This window comes from Limulus polyphemus, unplaced genomic scaffold (assembly GCF_000517525.1).
Source record: "Limulus polyphemus unplaced genomic scaffold, Limulus_polyphemus-2.1.2 Scaffold1719, whole genome shotgun sequence".
Taxonomy (NCBI): domain Eukaryota; kingdom Metazoa; phylum Arthropoda; class Merostomata; order Xiphosura; family Limulidae; genus Limulus; species Limulus polyphemus.
The window spans coordinates 83,901-104,676 of NW_013667329.1; the positions used below are offsets into that span (position 1 = coordinate 83,901).

At 34.4% G+C, this 20,776-nt stretch overlaps 1 protein-coding gene across 3 annotated transcripts in view; it reads left to right on the forward strand.

The window, feature by feature from the left end:
• Positions 1-20,776, forward strand: part of LOC106464687 (TBC1 domain family member 10A-like) — a 134,034-nt gene that overhangs the window by 51,120 nt on the left and 62,138 nt on the right. For all 3 annotated transcript variants that reach the window (XM_013924843.2, XM_022392456.1, XM_022392455.1), the window contains exons 5-7: positions 644-750; positions 16,762-16,942; positions 19,806-19,880. In XM_013924843.2, coding sequence (XP_013780297.1) covers positions 644-750; positions 16,762-16,942; positions 19,806-19,880 — 363 coding nt within the window. The remainder of the gene's footprint in view (positions 1-643; positions 751-16,761; positions 16,943-19,805; positions 19,881-20,776) is intronic.

The window sequence follows — 20,776 nt, forward strand, 5'->3', positions numbered from 1 at the left end:
AGCTGTTCCTAAGCTTCTTTGAGTCTCACTTATTTGGGTATTCAAAAAAATAATTTGTTCAGCTTTCAAATATTCATTTTAGAACACAAAAAATATATCATTCACTATAGTTTATCTGACTTTTTAATCTACTTATAAATAAATTAGAAAGTCAGATAAACTATAGTGAACGATATATTTTTTGTGTTCTAAAATGAACACATTTTCAGAGCAGAAATATGATGTTTCCATACAAAGAAACACTGAAAGATCATTATTCTATTGGTGCCAAAACCAAATATCTGTAGTGAGGCTTATTGGTTATAAACATGATTATTAGCATTTGTAAAGTTGATTGGTAAATCAACCTTGAAAGTCAGAGAGAGAAGGTAGGGTCTTTTCTGGTAGTTTTCATGGTATTACATCGTAATAAGACTGATAATATATTTTTTGTGCATCATGAGTTTTGATGTCTCATAAATTGACTGAGGCTTTGTGCTTTGTAAATGCAGTTGTACTCTTCTTACTGGAAAATCCATATGGAGTGAGTGAAGTAAGGTGTGACAAAATTATCAATTTTATGATGTAATAATACACAAATTACTGAACAAAAAACGACATTCTCTATGCTTTTTTGAAAATTAAATCTGTGTTGCATCAGCAGGAAATGGACCGCCAGTCTGGTGATCCCAAATTTGTTGAAGACATAAAGAAAGATTTACATAGACAGTTTCCTTTCCATGAGATGTTTGTTAACAAACAAGGGCATGGGTAAGTTAAAGCTATTGCCTCAAGAATGAAATTGTATTTCATCCATTTTATACTTTGTATTTTGTAAGCAATTCATATTTTGGATGATTGAGGAAGTTCTCATGTTTTTTTTTTTCTTTTTTTTAACACAAAGATACCACTGATTTCCTGGCATTAGGCATAATTTCCTTAAACTATTCCATTATTGATACAAAAATACTCTAACTGCATGTTTATAGAAGAATTATCACATTTTTTGTGTTGACACGCAAACATTTTAATTTGAAAAAATATGTAAAAAAATAACATTTGACATGTATAAGACTGTTTTTTAGATACATGGACCATTTTTTAGTATTGTTTGTGTAACTTAAGTTAAGTAACTGGAAGAATAACTATTTCCTTCTTTATTTACTATGCTTTTTATTTGAATCTTGTTTTGGAAATTATTTTTAACGAAGTCTTTGCTTAAATAAAATCCTAATTATGACTTAAATATGCATGAGCATGGCTTAAAACTAAATATTCATAAACAAATTACTGTGGGTCACTAATGTCATTAGCACATATTTTTATGATAACTTCAAACATCAAAATTACTTACAAGTAAATACAATCTCATCTCTCCCATTTTTTATTCTGCTTGCAAGTTATAGTTTCTCTGGTGTTAAGTTAACAAAATTTAACTAAAAACATAATTCTGATTGTGTTTCAATAATACTTCCTCAATAATATTTTAGAAGTGGTGTTTTAGAATTATGTAATATTCATTTAGCTTATAAATAAAATGGAAAAAATTGTTCCAACTTTCATTTCTGTGCAGCTCCATAGTCTTATCTGTAAATAGCATGTTTAGAAAGTTTTGTAGAATTTTTCTGTTAATACTAAAACTTAAGTTTATATATACTAAGAAACTATTTTCCTTTGACAAAATAATGGACCATGTCTGGTTTTTCACATAATTTACTGCTCTATCTGTGATTTTATAATGTCAAAGACCTCATTTGTCATGTATTGGTAATAAGTCTAACCTCTCCTAAAGTAACTCAACTATTAAAATAGCTAGAGACTAAGGTGGGAAATGGTTGGATAGAACAGATAATAATATATCTACATTACTATGGAGTTAACAAAGTGGTACAAGCAATAAATTTTGTGTTGCTGACATATTAGTCAGCCAGAGTTCACATAGGGTGAACAAAGGATCCATATGCAAAGTTTTGAAGACTTAAGACCAAAGTACAGAATTTTTTTATAGTTTCTTTTGATTTGATTTTTGTACCTGATAATAGTTTTATATTATATGTTTAGTGTGCCTGTCTGAAAGCTACAAGAATATTATGTGGTATTCTAAGGGGAGATCGATTTCTTCCAAGAGTGAATAAAATAGGTTTGCTAAATAGCAGGAGATTTGACCAGGAAATGTTGCAAAGTAATTATGTATTTCTCTGAAACTAACCTAGTGTGTGAAAAGAAAGAGACTGGACATATTTGTAAACACATAGTAAAAATTATCTTTGTTTAATAATGCAAGATATCAGTGTGTATGTTGACATTAAGGATGTTCTCCTTTACTGGAGAATGCTAGCTTGTAATCTTTGTAGTTCTGTGTACCTGTACAAAATCTATGAATTATGCAGATATTCTCTATGAAATTTATTTACTCTGTAATTCTCCAATGCCATAATCTTGTTGCAGACTGAGAAAGCATCATATAATATACTTAAACTTACAACATCATACTTTCCCAGGGTGAATAACACTACCACTTAACTAAATATTTCCTATTAGAAAATAAGGGAAGTTGTAACCTCAAATTTTACCTATCCTATCATTGGAGAAAACAGCTGTCTACTTTCTTACCCAAGTGCAACTTTACGGCTAGCTTCCCCACAGGAAAAACTGGTGTAATATCATAGGAATGATACAAAACAATGACTTGTTAGAACAAAAGTAACTTGACAACTTTGTTGACCATGTGTTATGTAAAAACTACATATATCTAGAATATACAAGGTTCTTCTGCTTTAGCCAACCTGGCCTGTTAACTTGGGGGTAGGTTATATTTTGAGAGTCTTGGGTTCAATACCCATTGCCACCAAACTGTGTTTGTTATTGCAAGGCTTCTAAGGGTATTTGCCACTGTCATTAATTTTGAACTGCTGACTAGATTTAAGACAGCTGACTGGAAGCACCCACTGCCAACTCTTAAGCTATTTAAATGTTAAATAAAGTGTAAATTTACTGTTTGATTGTTGTTTTTTGACATCAGGTCATGTTTATAATAATGTAAATGTATTCTTTAATGCTTTATAAACAGCCATGGATGTAGATGAGGGGTCCAGACCCCACCCCATTTTCTTTTCTTTCAGAAATTAACTGAAAAAAAACAACAACAGCCAGATATCTTTACACAACCATATAGTATCAAAAAGAAGCATTATGGGTCAGATTTTATTTCACTGGTCTAATAATTAAGGTAAAATCTTTATTCAGGTTTTCTGAAATCAACACAGCTGGAGTTTACAGCAATCTGGTTATAGCATCATCCAATAATTAACTGTTTGTAAGCTAATACAATAATATGAATGTCAGTTAAACATAGCTGTAATAATTTTTTATGTCTTGGCTTTTTCTAGAGATGCTAACAATTTCTCTAGATTTTAGAGGTATCTTTTCATCAAAGTTAGTATTACTTAAGACATTTGCAGCTCTTATAACTTATAGAAGGTACAAAATCGATTTTTCATTGTTTACAAACTAGAATTCTCATGAAAAGGATGTTTTTTGTATTACTGATGTCTAAAATAAACAAAAATCCAAGTGGTATGACTATGTAAACAATGGCTTTTTAAGCAAAATTGAATTAATTGTTTTAACTTTTTATCTTCATATTAATTAATACTAGAAACAAAGACATAAACCTTGAAATCACTGATTTATAACCTGACTGCTTGTCATGTCTGCCTTTGAGATTTTGCAGATACCACAAGCCTTGCACTATATGTTCTATTTATTCATTGTAGTGAAATTTGCACTGCTTGTATTCCAGTGTTAACTTTCACTCACTTTACTTTATTTCAACCAACATTGCCTGGAGATCTGGAGAATTCCATTAATAGCAATGAATTATTAAGTGATCATGAGTACTAATTTCTCCTGAGGTTCTGGTGATGTTGCTAACACTAACTCTACTTTGTCTCTGTCCACTGGAGGCTCATTGTCTTTGGAGTATGTTACTGCCATTGTTAAACATGCTGTAGGTTTGGTAAGTCCTTTATTGTCTCATCTCCCTGTCCCAACATAGGAAACTGAACCTGACCATGAGGATGGCAATGTTGATAGCTCTTTCATCCTCTTGTGCTTCCATAAGGCTCCTCTTTACCTGTAGAGGACAATGTTCCTCCTCCAAATTTCTTTATGAATTTGATTTCTTATAATTTTTCTTTACTTTCTCTTTCATCTATGTCATTTGATTGTTTTTGTTATTTACTATGTGCCTCTTTTGGTCAGGATTATTTGTTTTACCTTATTCTCCAGACAGATGTACATTCTGACACATTTCTGGATCAGCTTCATTCACACTTTCAAATACTTCATCCTCCTTGACTCCAGGATTCCTTTGCCATGGCTTATGGCAGTTCTTCTCTTCCATTCTTGGATTTCTAATCCCTGGAATCCCTTTTATTTGTTTCCCATAAATCCTTCTAATGATAAATTATTCTGCTTTTGCCTCTTTATTACTTATCTCCTTCATTACTTGTCTTCTCTTCATCTCCTCTCTGCAGCCCTGCATCATGATCCTGATAGTTTTCCTAGAGATCTATGGCTGGTACTTTTCAATACCTTGACCAGGGTTTTGTCTCTGCTTACTTAATTCCCTTGTTGTGGGGACCTTCTGGAATGTGACACTTTTCTCTCCGATGTTGGTCTTCCCCATTCTTGCCTCTTACTTTCATCTGGCTCTTTTTCTTTGCCCTGAAGTCTTCAGTGGTGTACATAACAACATGGAGACTTGGACTTAGGCTGCCTAACACCAGTCCTCCTCTTCTTCCTTGAAGTCTCATCTCTCCCAACATCATGAATCTAAGCATGTTTCCTAACCCCATGAACCTTTCACCTATCTTTTCCCAACTCTTGTCCCAGTACTTCTTGCTGTTCCCCCCTTCCTTTTGAATTGACTACCCCTTTGTACATTATTGACTCAGAATCCATAGAGGTATGTCTTGTTTCTTTCTGCAGACCTGTGGACTCCAGTTATAGCTGTTCAGTTGTTCATTTCAGGTTTACCAGTTCCTCATCTTTTCCTTCTTTGTTTCCTGTTCCTTCCCCTCCTCCTTTCTGTCCTCAGCACCTTCTGCATTTTGAGGCTGCAGTATTGGATCTTTTGGACAAGAGAGCTATCAAGGAGGTTCTTTGCCTTTCTCCCTGGTTTTATGTTTGTCTTTTTGGTTCCATTGATGACCTTTTTTTGTAAACCACTATATTGTGTGAGATTTTTCCCCTCTTTGGTGATCCTAACACCCACCCCCACCCCCCCATGGATGACCAAGGTCAACATCTCAGGCATCTTTTCCACATATTCCAATTGCCCAGTCCTCCAAATGTTTTTTTCAATTTATTCTCCGGGATGAAGTTTACTAGTTTCAAGTTCTCTGCTTTGACATTGCTTCATCTCCTTATGTATTCAATTGACTCATATTGGAGCATTTGCTTGCTACATCCACAAGTATTGGACTTTATTTCCACTATTGCTCCTCCTTGCCTCTTTTCAGGAGACCTCCTTCTCAGCCATGTCATTTCTCACTCCAACCCAGTACTTAGTTCACCTTAGAGTCTCTTTCAGCTCTCAACTCCATTGGTCTCAGTTTTTTCTCATAAAGCATCTGGTTACCTCAACTGTTACCTTATCTATCATTCCTGTACAAGAGGTACTATCTCTTTTGTGGACTCTCAAACATTTTGTCCCTGTAGGCCGAGCTCATATAAGGCATGTTCATTGGATACTTAGTGTCCAAAGGAACATCTCCCACAATCCTCTGTCCTCTCTTGTGATGTTGCCACCTTCTTTTCTCAAGGATCTGTCTTGGTGGCCAAATCTTGCCAATGCTATGATCAGCATTTCGTTGCTACTCCCTCGTCCAGATTTTCACTGATACAATCTCATACAGGTTGGAGCATATTTATGGATGACTCCACAACCTCAACAGTTTGGTCTCATGTGAAATGTCCTTTCCACATCAGTGTTCTGGAACTCTTGGTCACACATTCAGCATGCTCCTATTTCCTACCTTTACTTGTGGACCACTTTCTTATGATCTACTTCAATAATTCTGATCGTTTCCCATATCATTCTTCTACATGTGACTCACTTCAGAGCCCTTTGCTTATGCACCTTGGACTTTCAGTTTTGGGCCCACTTACATCAGGTTCATCTAACCACCTGTCATTTCCTGAGGGTTTTGAACTTAGTGGTGGATTGTCTTTCTCAATCAGACATTCTTCCTACAGAGTGATCACTTCTAATCATCAAGTCTTTTGTTGAATTTATTTCCAGTTAGGCAAGCCAATGATTGATGCCTTTGGCACTCCTCTCACACCAAATTTTCTCCCTTCTTGTGTGATTATATACATGTTTAGTGCTCTTTGCTTTTATTTTACCTCATTGTATATTCACTTGCTGCTTTATTTACAACCATTTGTTGCACAGCTACTCCAATTTTATCACAAGTAGGCTTAGCATTTTTCTCCTTGTTGGCATCAACCTTATTTTTCTTGTGCCACTTGTATCTACTACCATTCTGACTTTTCTGCATATTGTGTTACTACAAAGAGTTGTAGTTTCTTTTTGTTTTATTGTTATTGTTAACTTTGACTTCTAATCTTTTGTTTTAGTGAACTGCTCTTCAGATATAGAATCATATATTAGTTCAGGCATTTGGTCATACAATTTTGTTGACCCTAAATGATCCCAAGTCTGTGGATTTGCATATTAATTTGAAGATGTAAATCATCTGAAACCCATTGTTTCTATTTTGATACATAGATTACTGCTGGTCATGAATATATCAGTTTAATATTTTCTTAGAAAGTTTGTACCTCGGATTCTGTTTCTAAAGCTACAGTGTATCTGTTCATAGAAGTAAAATTAATGCTAAGGTACGTTGCAAATTTCCTAAAGCTTTAACTGCTTGTCCAGTAATGGAAATTAACATAGTCTCACTAAATTTTCTACATCTAACAGGGTTGGATTTCCCTTATTAATTCTGCACTTAAATTCCTGTGCCAGCTAATAATTAACATTTATATTTGCTATTTGTACAGTAACTATTACTGAAGAAATCTCATTGACATTATGAATGCTTGACTTCTTAACCATTATTACTTAAACAGTTTGGTTTATGTTCTCTGATTATCTCAGATCTTAGCTTTACTTGCATCTTCTTTATGAGCTTTTTATTTTAAATTTGTGACCTTGTTATATTTGTTAAATCACAACTCTTATTACCATGTAAACCATAATCAAAGCTGTGTATCTGAATATCTCTAGTAATGTAGCCTTAAAAACCACAATTAAGATATTTAATATTTTGTTATTTGTTTTCCTTTCTTAGGTATTGTTCCTGCTTTGCAAGTATAACTTGTTTATTCTCTGATTTACTGAATGTAGTAACAAATGTCTTGTTTCTTGAACTCTTTTAGTTATGTCTTTTAACTAGCTGTGTTTCTAGAAGTGTTATCCACATATAGTATGCAAATATTATACTTCTTCATAATACATATTTCCTATTTACAAAATTTCTAAATTTCCCTAAGTCTGATTTTTGAACACACTAAATATAGTAGAGTTCACATGATAAACTCAACCTGAGGTGTAAATTATTTATAGCTTGACCATTCAAGGAACTTATCTACTGTTTCATGGGACAGTTGCATTATCTCCTTTTTCACCTTGTGTTTAGGGGATATCTTGTAGTTTTCACTTAGAGCAGAGATATTTACACATCTTGGTGCCCTTTTCTGATTGGCCAGCTACAAGGAAAATGTGTTGTAAAGTTATTTTGGTACTTGTTTAGCAGCATTGACTCTGACCTTTGAGAAGTTCAGTTCATCTTGAGGCTTGCTGTGAAAACTCCATTTTTGTCATATTGTATTTCTATTTGCTTATCATGTGTGCAACCAATTAGCTTTCCTCATTTTATCTACAGCAGTTCTACCACTTTAACAATTACCATATACTTCAGTTGCCTTTGCTTTAAGTAAAAATAAAGTGACCATGTTTTGTCTTTTTTATTCCACTTGTTACAAATCACTGCATGTTAGATGCATGACCCTCTCATTTTATGGAGACAGACAACTGTGTTCAGGTGTAGCCTTGAATTACCACATACAAAGAATTTACTTTGTAAGGCTTTCTTGTAGTTGGAATTTAATGTCTTTTATCTTGAGTTCATTTGGGTATGAATCAGCCTTTCTTATCATATTTTTGAATGCCCAAATACAAGGATAAACTCACCTCTCCTTTAACATTTACTTCCCTTCTTTCATTTGGGAAGATGCAAGAATGCCAGCCAATAGAGAAAAGCAATGCCAGTACTGACACTGGCTCCACAGTCATTTTAACATATATGATGGTAGGTTGCCCTTGTTACAACCAGTAGGAATTGGTAAGGTGAAACATATCATTTATCCATCTTTTAAAAGATCAGAAAAGGAAAAGTTTAGATTGCTTCCTTAAGCAGTTTCAAAATGCCAGATGGCCACATAGAATTTCTAGACCCGAGGACAAATAATACAGCATCTTCTACTAAGTTTAGATAGTTTAGCCATTTAATATCTGGAACCTAATTCACTGCAGCTGGGAAACCATAGTCACAGTGTTGCATCAGAGATTTGACCTTGTAGAAAACCAAGCCATCTACCAGGCTTGTAAACATAGTTCCCACAAAAACATAGCTGAATATGCCCATAAGCTGCTATGTTTACCCACTAAACTAAAGCTTACCCCAACACAGTGACAGTAGATTGAGAGGATATTTTGGTTGATAAATTTATGAAGAGACTCCTTGACAAATCTGTGCAGTATCACTTAGGTATTAGAGACATCATGACTTGAACTGAAACAATTTCTGTGGCAATGTAGTAAGAAATTCTGACTAACTAAATTGCCAGAACAAAAGAGATCTGCAGTGGCTCTGCAAGAAACATGGTACTCGAGTGCACTGATCTTACATTATCGAAAGCTGCAACAGATAGCATCACATCAGTAAACACCATACTGTGATTCAGCTTGGCCTGAGTGGTCACCGGGTATCTCAAACCAGCCCCATTGGCTGTGTCATTGATGCATATGGAGAGGTGTTTTATCTATGAGATGATAGAAGGAACATATGCTGTAGCTATGGACAATTTAGTCACTTGATCAGTTCCTGTACCTACAAAGTAAGTTGCCTAAATACTCAAAGAATAGGCCAAATAATCAACAACAAGCTTGGGAGAAAAGGCAGGTGGTGAATACTGTAAGGTCTACTAATTTAAACTAGTGAACCTCAGTTATGGCGTAGCCACTTATAAACCAGCTGTCTGTCTGTTTTTTACTATGTGGTTGAGATAACATCCACAGGGCTGAGAATTACTCGGTATGTGCATATAAAATTACATGGACCTGAGGTGGAATTTTTAGTTAATGCTGGTTCAATTAAAACTGCTTGATCTCGTGGTGTATCTGTCACTGTCATGTAAACCATTACTCTGGCTAGTAACTAACAAACTTTTTCCTCACAGATGGTAACCAGCTAACTCTGCATCATTGTTGGCACCATCATTAAGTGTGTGAGAGTTGTAATAACAAATCTCAGTTCAATAATTGGTATTTTAAGTTTAGATTTCCTTCAGACGTTACCTAGCAGAGCCTATGTATCAAATAAACTGAAAAATCTGTGGTAAAACCATAAAGTGCCAACTAAAATATGCTGAAGATTTTAGGATTGAATAAGTGTGTGTATATGTGTATATATATATAAATGAAGCCATTAAAATACCATCTAATTCTCACTAATACTCAGGTAGTGTTTCTAAGTGAACTGTGAACACAAACTGAGGTATTAGCACCAACTAACATGGTTGAAACAACACCTGAAACACCATGCTTCCTTAAATGGTTTGGTATCTGACAGCAAAATGTATGTACTGGTTATGGTTTGTAATTAGGGAGAAAAAAAACAGTGGAGATTCTGATTTGAACGATAGTAGTTGTGGTGTATGGAAAAGTAGTTGAAACTAATAGTTCAGCTAGTGTTACTGAGTACACGGTTACCAACACATGTGTGTTCACTGATGAAACGTTATGCAGCTTATCTCATTTCAGATCAGCAGAGAGAACTCAGGATATTTCTGATGGGTTTTGCTGATGTATTTGTTAGAACAGATGGTTGAGAAAAATTGACCCTCCCCAGCATCATATACATATCAGAGGTGCATGCCCTATAAAGCAACTGCCATGTAAGCTTCCTTGTTGCACCACAGGTATAGCTAGTGCTGGGATACATCAGATGTTGAAGCATGGGATTATTCAACCTTCAGAGCGTATTTGGCTATCACCAGTAGTTATCATATAAAAGAAAGGAGGTGCTCTGAGGTTCTGTGTGGACACATTTTCATTGCTGCACACAGGTGAATGTTTTGGAAGGATCCTGCTTGTATAAGTCCATAAAACTCACCTCTGGCTACTAGCAAGTTGAGCTGGTTGGAGAAAGCATCATGTTGTTTGGACTTTGTAATAAACCAGGTACTTTTGAGTGGCTAATGGATCTCATAATACATGGTTTTCAACAGAAATGTTATCTGATTTACATTGATGTTATTCTGGTTCTTGGTCACATGAACATTCCAGGCTGCCTTTGCAAACCTAGGCATGGTATTTCACTATTAGTGACAAGAATACTTAAACTGAGGCCACAGAAATGTTTCCTCATGTGGACACATCTAGAGTTTACCAGAAATATAGTAAGTAGGAAGGAGTGTCTTGAGAGTGGAGTAGTAGACTGGCTTGAACCTACAAGTAGGAAAAAATTCTGAAGCTTTCTTAAACTTACTTTGTATTATAGACATTTCTGGCATCCTTGAAATGGCTTATGACCTATAGAGAACAAGATGGTATGATGCACATTGGATCACAGTGTTAGAGGAGCACAATTTTACTGTACAGCACCAACTAGGCTGCCAACATGGAAATGCTGATAGGCTTTTTTGGCAGTATGGGAGAACTTGTCCATCTATGGAATGTCTGGTTCCTGGACATAATATTGCCATTGTACTTTATTTCTAGTTCACACAAAGAATCCTTCTGCACCAGGGAAAACTATTGGTGAGTTGTTAGTCCTCTCTTACAGACATTAGTTCTGAATATTAACAATATGAGATAAAGAGATGAATATTGTGTTCATAAGAATGTTATGGCTCTTACTGTCTGAATTATCTAGTGAAAAGATGCCAAGTTACCATGATATAAAGTGAAGGATGAGGAATTGTGCACCAGAAGAGAGGGAAGTTTGATGTTGAAGACATGCCCAACTGAGAGCAAACCCTATGTAAAACCTTAGAGGGGAGAGACCACTCCATGGGTAGAATCTTGTCCAGCCGAGAGAGAGAAATTTTGCTACCAAGTTCAGAGCATATGACAAGCCATGAAAGGAATCTGAAGGGAACCCAAAATAACAGGTCCAATGTATAGAAGCAAAGAGTCCTGAAATGGGACCCCCCCCCCACAACAGTTGATATAAGAAATGACTGTGGAATTATCAAAGTGGATCATGTCCAGCTGATCCATGAGAAGAGGAAGGAAATGGGAACATGCTTGACAGAAAGCACTCAGATCATCTGTCCTGGCTCTACCAGTGCCCACTGTTTATATGGGATGTTCCGCAAGACCACTAGAGGTATCTTTATGATATTAAAATTACTCAGTTGCCCAGTCCAGGCTGTATCTTCTATGGGTGATCCTGAAAAAAGCCAGCACCATGGAAGTGACTGCCTACTTCTTTAGTTCACACATCCCAGCTATTAAATATATGGTTTTATGGTCACCCGTTGCACTGTCTCCAATAAGAGATCTTTCTGGCAGGCATTCAGTAGGTATTCGGGCACTTCTCTGGGTCTCTCAAACATGAATTTCCCCCTTCTTCAAGTGGAATACAGGAGACCTTTGCCACTTCTTAGTTTTTAGCCACTGGGGTAGTTGAGTTGGAGAGTTTCTCACCAATTGTGCAATCCCTATGAGGAGAATCCAAGTGGGCAAAACAATGCTGTGAGAAGTAGGACAGTAATGACCATGCTATTATAGTGCAGGTCACCCCCTATTATATAATATGCCAGTTTCTTTGTGTTTTGGCCAACCTGATGGGGCAAAGTGTTCTCTTGCTACATAAAGAAGGAACCTTCATCCCCATTCATATTATGCACGTTGGAGATTTCCTTTCTGTTTGTGTACAGCACATTTCAGTGGGAAGTAGAGCAGTGGTGGCACTGTCAGTTAGTGTGTTCTCCAACTGCAGCAGGATGGGTTATTTGCCCTGTCTCTGTCCAGTTGAGTCAAGTCAGATACACATCATACGATCTGATTGCACCTTAACCACACTACACTTACTGGATCGCTGACCCCTAGCATGCTAGTGCTCAGTTGATCATGCAAGTATTCTTCCCATCCCTACAACACTTAAAGCTGTTTTGCCTTTCATTCCCTTTCCTTCTGTGCTTAGAGTATACTTTGGTTGAGACAAGATATGCTCTCACTCTGATGTGCCTCCATGGAGCCCCTGCCATAAAGTGTCACACTTTATGAGCTTTCCCTTTGGGTGCTTTCTAAAGGGAGTTCATCTATGTTTAATATTTGTACTGTGGAGGTAAGGTATCATTCCATAAGTTAAATTTTACCTTACCTGAAATGAATTTCCGATAGATACGCACCTCTGCAAACCTATCCACCCATCCACCAATTTCTGATGCAATTTCTTCTTGCCTCATTTAAGGATGAAGTTAATTAAGCGCAGGTGCTTAGAAGAGCTACTACTCAAGGAGGTTATGTCATCCTTCTACTGGTGGAAGGCTATTGTTGCTTGATGATGACATCATGCACTAGCATAGTTCATGTTAAACACATGCTGTTTAGGTGAGAGGTAGCTAGTTGCATGCAAAGATGTGCATAGAATTCAAACTATTCTGAGTGTAGAGGAAAGTATCTATCAAAAATACATTTTGAAATAGGGAAAATATTAACTTTATTTAAACTTAAATAACCCAAAATTTTGCAGTGGGTGCTTCGAGCCAGTTTATTTCTCTCTAGTTAGCAGCTCAAAATCAGTTACAGTGGCAGATAGCTTTATTATCTTTTCCATATGAAAGACAGGGTAAGAAAATTTGGTAACATTCAAAATCAAACCTCGGACTTTTGAATCCCCCCCCCTTCCCTCCCATATCATTCAGGCCAAGCTGCAAGAAGCACATGTGTTATAAATGCAATTTTGACATTTTTAAGAAGATTCATAATGATTTTTGGAGGAGTTCAGTTGCTTTTTTTTTAAGAGAGCAAAGGACTGTTGTGGAAGTCTTTTGTTTGTCTTGCTATGTTTATATATCCTGATTATGTCTGTGAATTGCTGATTGTGACAAGCATTCAGAAAGCTGAAAAAGGAATTGACCACTACTCCTGTACTGACATTCCCAACTCTAGAAGATTCAATCATTTTACACACTGATGCCAGTTATTCTGCAGGGTGAGCAGTTTTGTCAGAAGTACAAGATGGAAAAGAACATAATTGCCTACTATAGCAAGGCAGTGAATGTCACAGAAAGGAGGTATTGTACAACTTGAAAATAGCTACTAAGTGTTGTTCAAATCCTAAGTCATTTTCATCACCATCCATATGGACAAATGTTTACACACTAGACAGATCATGTAGCATTGAAGTGGCTAATGAATTTTCACAATCCATAAAGCTAAATTGTAAATGGCTCCAGAAACTCTAGGAGTACAATTTTACATTCATGCACCACTCTGAACAGAATCATGGAAATTGTTAAAGCATAATCCCAAAGACCACATGCTCATGAAGAGTGTAAACACTGTTGAAGAGGGAGCACATGATAGAAAAGACTACCAACCTAAGATAATGAAGTGTAGTCCAAGATGTGGCATCCACAAGAACTGGTGTGGTCTAACACTCATCTGAAAGACTCATAGGCATAAGATATGAGCTTAAAACCAGTTATTTGATGGCTCAAGAATAGTGCATAAATACTTTTATGGAAAATGGTTGTTCCCTAAAGCCTGAAAAAAAAATATTGGGTTAGGTAGGATTCCTTATGCTTACAAGAGGACTTACTGTGTCAGAAAGGAGACAGTGGACAGAAATATGAGCTACAGTTGGGACTTCCTCAGTTTCCACAAGGGACAAGATGCCATCCCATATGTATACCATGGGCCTTGGAAGAGAAAACCACCAAAAAGACTTGATTAATGGACGGTTTAGTGTATCTTTATTTTTGTAGTCTTAGAATATTCTAGATTTTGATGTCAAATTTTCTAAGAGTGGATTATAAATATCAGAAGCATCAAGAAGATAGTACAGTTGATTTTACTAGGAGAGTGAATCAGACTGTGTTTTTATTTTTTGTGAAGTATTTGGATCTGTGTTAGCTTTCATGCATATTTAGGTACTTTATACAAGTAAAGTTATTGTCATTTGTAAATGTGGCCTAAGAGCTACCACAGTGCTAGAGAGTGTAAAAGCATTAAGGAACAAATATACCAATTTGTTATCATTTACATGGACTGGACCTTGAGTTCTTTTCATCATGTAGTTTTGAAGAACTCACCAACAAAAAAAACAACATATTCAACAATATATATATATATATACACACACACACACACTCACGTACATTACAATATAAGTATAATTTGTAGTTTGTTGATATCATATATAGATACATTCTGTTTTACTAAATTTTATTGAATTTTCTTAATATTGAAAATCTTTCTTGACTTTCATATATAGTATACTTTAGGGACCCAAACTGTCATTGCACATAGCTGTCTAGTCCTCTCTGTTTAATAGCAAGTCAAGCATATTAAAAATCATTTGAAGTGAAAACTGTAAAACTTCTTTGAATAACTGTATAAAACAAACACATTGGTTGAATATTGGAAGAACAGTAGTAACATGGTATGAAACATGTCATGAACTTCATTTAATTTACACCATTTCTTGCTTTTCCTGTGAGAAACTTTAGATTTTGTATTTTATTATGAAAAACTTCGTTTGTCTAATTCTTAATTAAATATTTTGCACTTTTTAGATTTTTTAGCATTTTTATATTAAAAAGTGAGGTATCCTAATATCATCCTTTGTATGAACTTGTTCTTCTTGGAAAATATTTTGCTGATACATAGTAATTCATATCAGTACTTGTAAAATGTGAAATTATAGTGATTAGAATCAGTCTTACTACACAGAGTTTTTAGATTTCATTTAAATTGTAAGTTACAGACTTTTGCCTTTTTGAAGATTTAAGTTCTATCTTAATAATTTCTAAAGTAGTACATCTGTTATACCTGCTTTATTAAAGAAAATAGTGGTTTCAAACACTAACCTAATTAAGATTATAGAAACTTGTGTACCTATTTATACTAATGTTCACATTATTTTCATGGTTTTTAGTAGACCTGACTATTGACCTGGTGATATACAGACACAGCATATATGTATTAAAACATCAGGTTTCCATACATATAATTTAGAACAGAAAAGTTATTTAAAACAACATTAGCTTCTAACAGAATTATACTTCAGGAATGCATAGAAAATTTGCTAATTTTTACATGATTTAAAAGCAAATGTTTGAACACTTTTTTATCTGTAAGTGGCTGGAGCATCAACTTTTGTAATCATCCACTATATTTTTTGTATACTGTCTTTTCAATTTGTTCATAATGATTGCTAAGGTAGCTAAGGAGTTTAGATTATATAGGTAATAACTCAATTCATCTTACCCATTGAAGAAACATCAGTTAACTGAACTTTTCAGAATGCATAACAGTAAGCCCAACTTTAGCAGTTTATTATAACACCAATAAAACAATACAATTCATAAACAAACTGTTGCACCTAGTTTTAGAAGGTCTGTACTTTTTTTTTAAGTATATTAAATATTTATAAATTTTGATAAATAAACTATTTAAGAAACTTGGAAAATACAAATAAAAATACCAATACCATAATTTTAAAATTATCACATATTAGAATTCTACTACAAAAAGAAGCCAGCAAATATTGAGGTAAATAAGACAAAGTAACTTGTTCCTTGTTGAATGAAATTTATGGTCCTGTATGCATGACTTATAAACTAAGAAAATATTTCACTAGTAGTCTAGCTTGTAAATGTTTAAGTCTATCATTTACTTAACCAAACAAATTATTGAAATAAAAAATTTGGAAAACTAGAGGAATTATGTAGGTATATATTAAAAAATGTTTTTTTCTCTTACATTTAATAATGTGTGAAGAAAAACAAAATTCATCATAGACTACAATGACATTATTGAGCTGACAGTTGTTATCCTTGAAAGTTCAATAAGGTAGCTTGTGTCTGCATATTTATGAAGGTCTACATTTAAAGAAAAATTTTTTTTTCTGTCATCTAAATAGTTATTGTATGCCTTGCTAAATAGAAAATGAAAATCATGGCAAGCCATTGCATTAGACATAACAATAATATGTAATAAATAAATATATATATTGAAGTCACATAGATAATTTTTGTATTTTAATTGTAATATTCCCTGATATGCTATATAAGATGATATAGTGTATTTCCTTTTTTCTTAATACCATCATTGTTGTAGAGGTGTTTAATATTCAAAAAATAATTAATATTCATGTATACATGATACTTATAATTTTCCTTTTGAAAACTATATTTAGTGCCTAAAATTTCTTACTCATTTTCTATTAAAATATTACTTTAATCTTTCAGACAAGCAGATCTTTTCCGAATCTTGAAGGCCTACTCTATATTTAATCCGGCAGTGGGTTATTGTCAGGCCCAAGCACCTGTTGCTGCCGTATTATTAATGCACATGCCAGCAGAACAAGCATTTTGGTGTTTAGTAGCCATCTGTGAGAGATATATACCTGGTTATTATAGTCCTGGACTGGTAAGTTGTCTCCTCTGCAAGACATGTATCTGTTATTATAGTCCTGGACTGGTAAATTGTTTCCTCTGTGTATGAGAGAGATATATATATCTGGTTATTATAGTCATGGACTGGAAGTTGCTTTCTCTGTGTGTGCAAGATATGTATCTGTTATTATAGTTCTGTAAAAGTAATGTGTTTCCTGTGTGTATGAGAGATAAGTAAGTAGTTATTACAGTTCTGGACTGGAAGCTGTTTCCTGAGTGTGTGAGATAAGTACCTGGTTATTATAGTTTATAGACTGTAAATTGTTTTGTGGATGTTTGAGAGATAAGTACCTGGTTACTATAGTTCTTTACTGGCAACTGTTTCCTGAACATTTGTGAGATAAGTACCTGGTTATTATAATTCTAGACTGGAAATTGTTTCCTGGATGTTTGAGAGATAAGTACCTGGTTATTATAGTTTTAGACTGGAAACTGTTTCCTGGGTGTTTGAGAGATAAGTACCTGGTTACTATAGTTCTTTACTGGCAACTGTTTCCTGAACATTTGTGAGATAAGTACCTGGTTATTATAATTCTAGACTGGAAATTGTTTCCTGGATGTTTGAGAGATAAGTACCTGGTTATTATATTCCTGGATTGGGACTTGTTTCTTGGGTGTATGAGAGATAAGTACCTGGTTAATATAGTTCTGCACTAGAAGCTGTTTCATGGGTATGTGAGAGATACAGACCTCATTATTCTAGTTTTGGGCTGAATGTTGTTTCCTCTGTTGTGAGAGATACATACTTGGTTATTATAGTTCTGAACTGAAAGGTGTTTCCTCTGCATGTCTGCTTCTTTGAATGATACATACATGGTTGTTATAGTTTTGGACAGTTCTGGACTGCTAAGTTGTTTTCTGTGTATGAGGGTTACATACCAGGTAATTAAGATTTGGACTACTAAATTGTTTCTTGTCTGTCAAAGATATGTAACTGTTTATTATAAAGCTGAACATTCAAGTTATCTTCTGTATGAAAGATACATACAAGATTATTAAAGACATTGAATGATAAGTTTTCTACATGAATTTGAGAGAGTTAACTATCAAGTTGTCCTTGTGCAAGACATGCAAGTTGTTTCCTACATTACTAGGTCATTATGTTTGATCAAGCTGTGTTCTCAGTCATTATATACCAGTTCAGTTAAGAACTTCTATAGTTGCATTAGCATTGTTCCTTCCTTCACATTTGCATATTTCTTTATTCAAGCAAGTTTGGGGTCTAGTGATCAGTCCAGTGTAAATTTAGTACTTTCAAAGTTTTCCATAATTTGATTATAGTAATACGTTTTGCTCTTTCTTTTGATATTTCAGAAACCTGTACATTATGAACAACTAACTTGTGCATGAAATATTTTTGTTTAAACGCTATATAACTAATAAAACTAAAAATTGACATTCCTGGAAGCTGTACATCTGAATTATTGGTTAACCTAGTTTGGGGGGTATACAGAGGTTGAGTATGTTATGTTAAAATGATTTTGAAGCTTCGTCATGTTGTTACAGATCATGTCGCCATGAAAAAGGCTCTGGCATAAGACTGTTATGTCCAAAACACTACCCCTTCCTGCATGCTTTCCATAATACCTGTGTGGGGACAACGGCTTCCCAGTGCTTGTTTCAACAGTCTGATCACACAGAAATACATAGGCATCATTCAGCAACTTGACAGGTATGTCATTGTATGGAGTAACATGAATACTCAGTGCATTGTCCAGCTGCTTGATATATGCAACAGTTGAATGGGAGGTATGACTTGAATTCTTATTACTTATATTCGTGAACTCATACTCTGTTGGCCTCATTTTCAGGCAGAGATCCTTTCCTTATGTTGCATGCTATTGTTTGGGGTGCATGATCAGCTTTTACCAGTGAGCTTTGTGTTTGTGGGATCTTACCTATTACAAGAAAATGCACTTTGCTTACCATGACTGGGGTACAGCTTGTTGCAGGACTCTTTCTGGATGGTCCTGGTTCCCCATTTTGATCCATATTCCTTTGTTTTCCAGTGTCATTAAATACAAGGGATATTTCCATCTTTGAAGTTCTAAATTCCTGATCTGAACAAGTATTTATGGTCTGAAGATGGGAATGTTTTGTGTATGAAAGCAGTCAGATTTTGGTGCCATAACATTACCTACAAAATGTCAGCATATAGTTCTGATATGTTCTGTTCCACTGCACCTTTATATTGGCTGTCGTCATGTGTTCAAAATCATTTTTATATAATGTAATGAACCCTCTGTAGTTGTTTTCTTGTTCACATTCCAGAAAATTGTGCATTTGGAATGTAGTTTCTGCAGGAGTAATTAATGTGATTTACATTTATGGAACTTTACAGTTATATTATGTAACTAGTGTAAGGAATAGTGTTTATGTGACGGGAAGCAGTAGAGTTGGAAAATATCACTAGGTAAGGGTACATGTTTACCTTTGAAAAAGTTCTGTGATGAAAATATATAACTACTATAAAAAGTTTTTGAAAATGTAAATAGTATTGGAGTATGTATTTATATGAATATATATATAATAGATGTAGTTAGATAGATAGATATAGTTATAAAACTATTGGTTTTCTTCCTATATTATGAAAGCTTATTTAGAATGTGCAATTAGTTTTTGCTCCTATTTACACTACAAGAAGCTATACAGTTAAAATATCTAAGTTGCATATGTGTATATATTTTTTCTTCTTACATTCCAGGAAGTGGTATAGTTAGAATATACATCTAGTGTAGAAGTATTGTTTGCTTCTTGTTTAATTGCTCGAAAGCTTTGTGATTGAAGTATCTGACTTGTGTATCAATACATTTTGTTTTGCATGTTCTATATTCCAGGAAGCTGTACAGTTAGATGGTGACATAATGTTTGGATTGTTGAAGAAGGTATCTCCTGTGGCATATAAACATTTGGTAAGGCTGAGAATTAGTATAACATTTAGATACGTCTTTTGAATAACATGGATATATTTTTATCCAGTGCATTATAATAATGGGGTAAACATTAGTCATTAGGTTATTTTTCACACATAACAGATATATTACTTAAAACAATAAAGAGAGACATAAATCATATGGTCATTTATTACTCTTTGATGGCTTTGTTGTAAACTGTTTTGACAATATTTCAATCAGAATCTAAAAGAAAATAATTTTTATATTTTGTTTTGACATTTTACAAACAGAAAGTTGGGTTTTCTAATGTTAAGAACAAGAAAATGCTAACACTAACAAGCTTTATAAAATATAAACTATAATTTTGACGTATTACAGGCAACTCAAATGAGAGTTGCAAATTGAGTTCTTCATAGAAACAGAAAAGTGTGTTATACATACCACCATGTTGATTGCTTCTTGCTCTTGTTTATGAGCAGTGTTTCTCAAAACTACACACACACACACACACACACACATATATATATATATATAAATCAATAATTCTAATGCTATTAAATACATTAATTGTCAATAGGCAATTAAATCAGCACTGTAAAACGATAATGAACTTAATACAAAACAAAAACAACGTTATAAGGAGACAGTCTCATTATAATGTTGTTTTGTTTTGTTGTGTGTGTGTGTGTGTGTGTGTGTGAATATATATGGTATTAGTTATTGATAATATGCGAGTGTAAAGAAAATCCATTCTTAAACAATTCATTTTTTAAACTGTTGCTTGATTTTTATAAGGAACTTTAACAAATATGTACTGAAGGAATAACTGTGAGAACTTCTATTGTTTTAAATTTCAGTTGAAGAGGTGGAGATGTTGTATATAGTTAAATCTATAATTTTTCCATTGTAGTTCT